This window comes from Cariama cristata, unplaced genomic scaffold, assembly GCF_000690535.1.
Source record: "Cariama cristata isolate BGI_N322 unplaced genomic scaffold, ASM69053v1 scaffold27840, whole genome shotgun sequence".
NCBI lineage: Eukaryota > Metazoa > Chordata > Aves > Cariamiformes > Cariamidae > Cariama > Cariama cristata.
Genome location: NW_009594500.1, coordinates 1752 through 2068, shown reverse-complemented (window position 1 = coordinate 2068; position 317 = coordinate 1752). Strand labels below are relative to the sequence as shown.

At 61.5% G+C, this 317-nt stretch overlaps 1 protein-coding gene across 1 annotated transcript in view; it reads right to left on the bottom strand.

The window, feature by feature from the left end:
• Nucleotides 1-3: 3 nt before the first annotated feature.
• The window catches only part of LOC104160247 (rho-related GTP-binding protein RhoC), a gene marked incomplete at its 3' end in the record, with an annotated part of 1345 nt that continues 1031 nt past the window's right edge, over nt 4-317 (bottom strand). The window contains exon 4 of the mRNA XM_009698339.1: nt 4-165. Coding sequence (XP_009696641.1) covers nt 4-165 — 162 coding nt within the window. The remainder of the gene's footprint in view (nt 166-317) is intronic.

Genomic DNA, 317 nt, shown 5'->3' with positions numbered 1-317 from the left:
CGGGCAGCCTCTGCGCTTCTTGTTCTTCCGGACCTGCAGGCCCGCGCGGGTGGCCATCTCGAAGACCTCCCGCACACCCTCCTTCGTCTTGGCCGAGCACTCAAGGTAGCCGAAGGCATTGATCCTGTTGGCCATGTCCCTGCCCTCCTCTGGCTTCACCGGCTCCTAGAAAGCATTAAAAAGAGGGCTCGGAAACATCATCAGAAACCAGCAGCAAACGCACAGTGACTGCCCTTGGGGCATCCAGCCCTTAGTGCCAGGATCCGGCACGGCAAAGGGAAGGCCCAGCGAGCTGGCACGGGCAGAGGTTGGTCGCT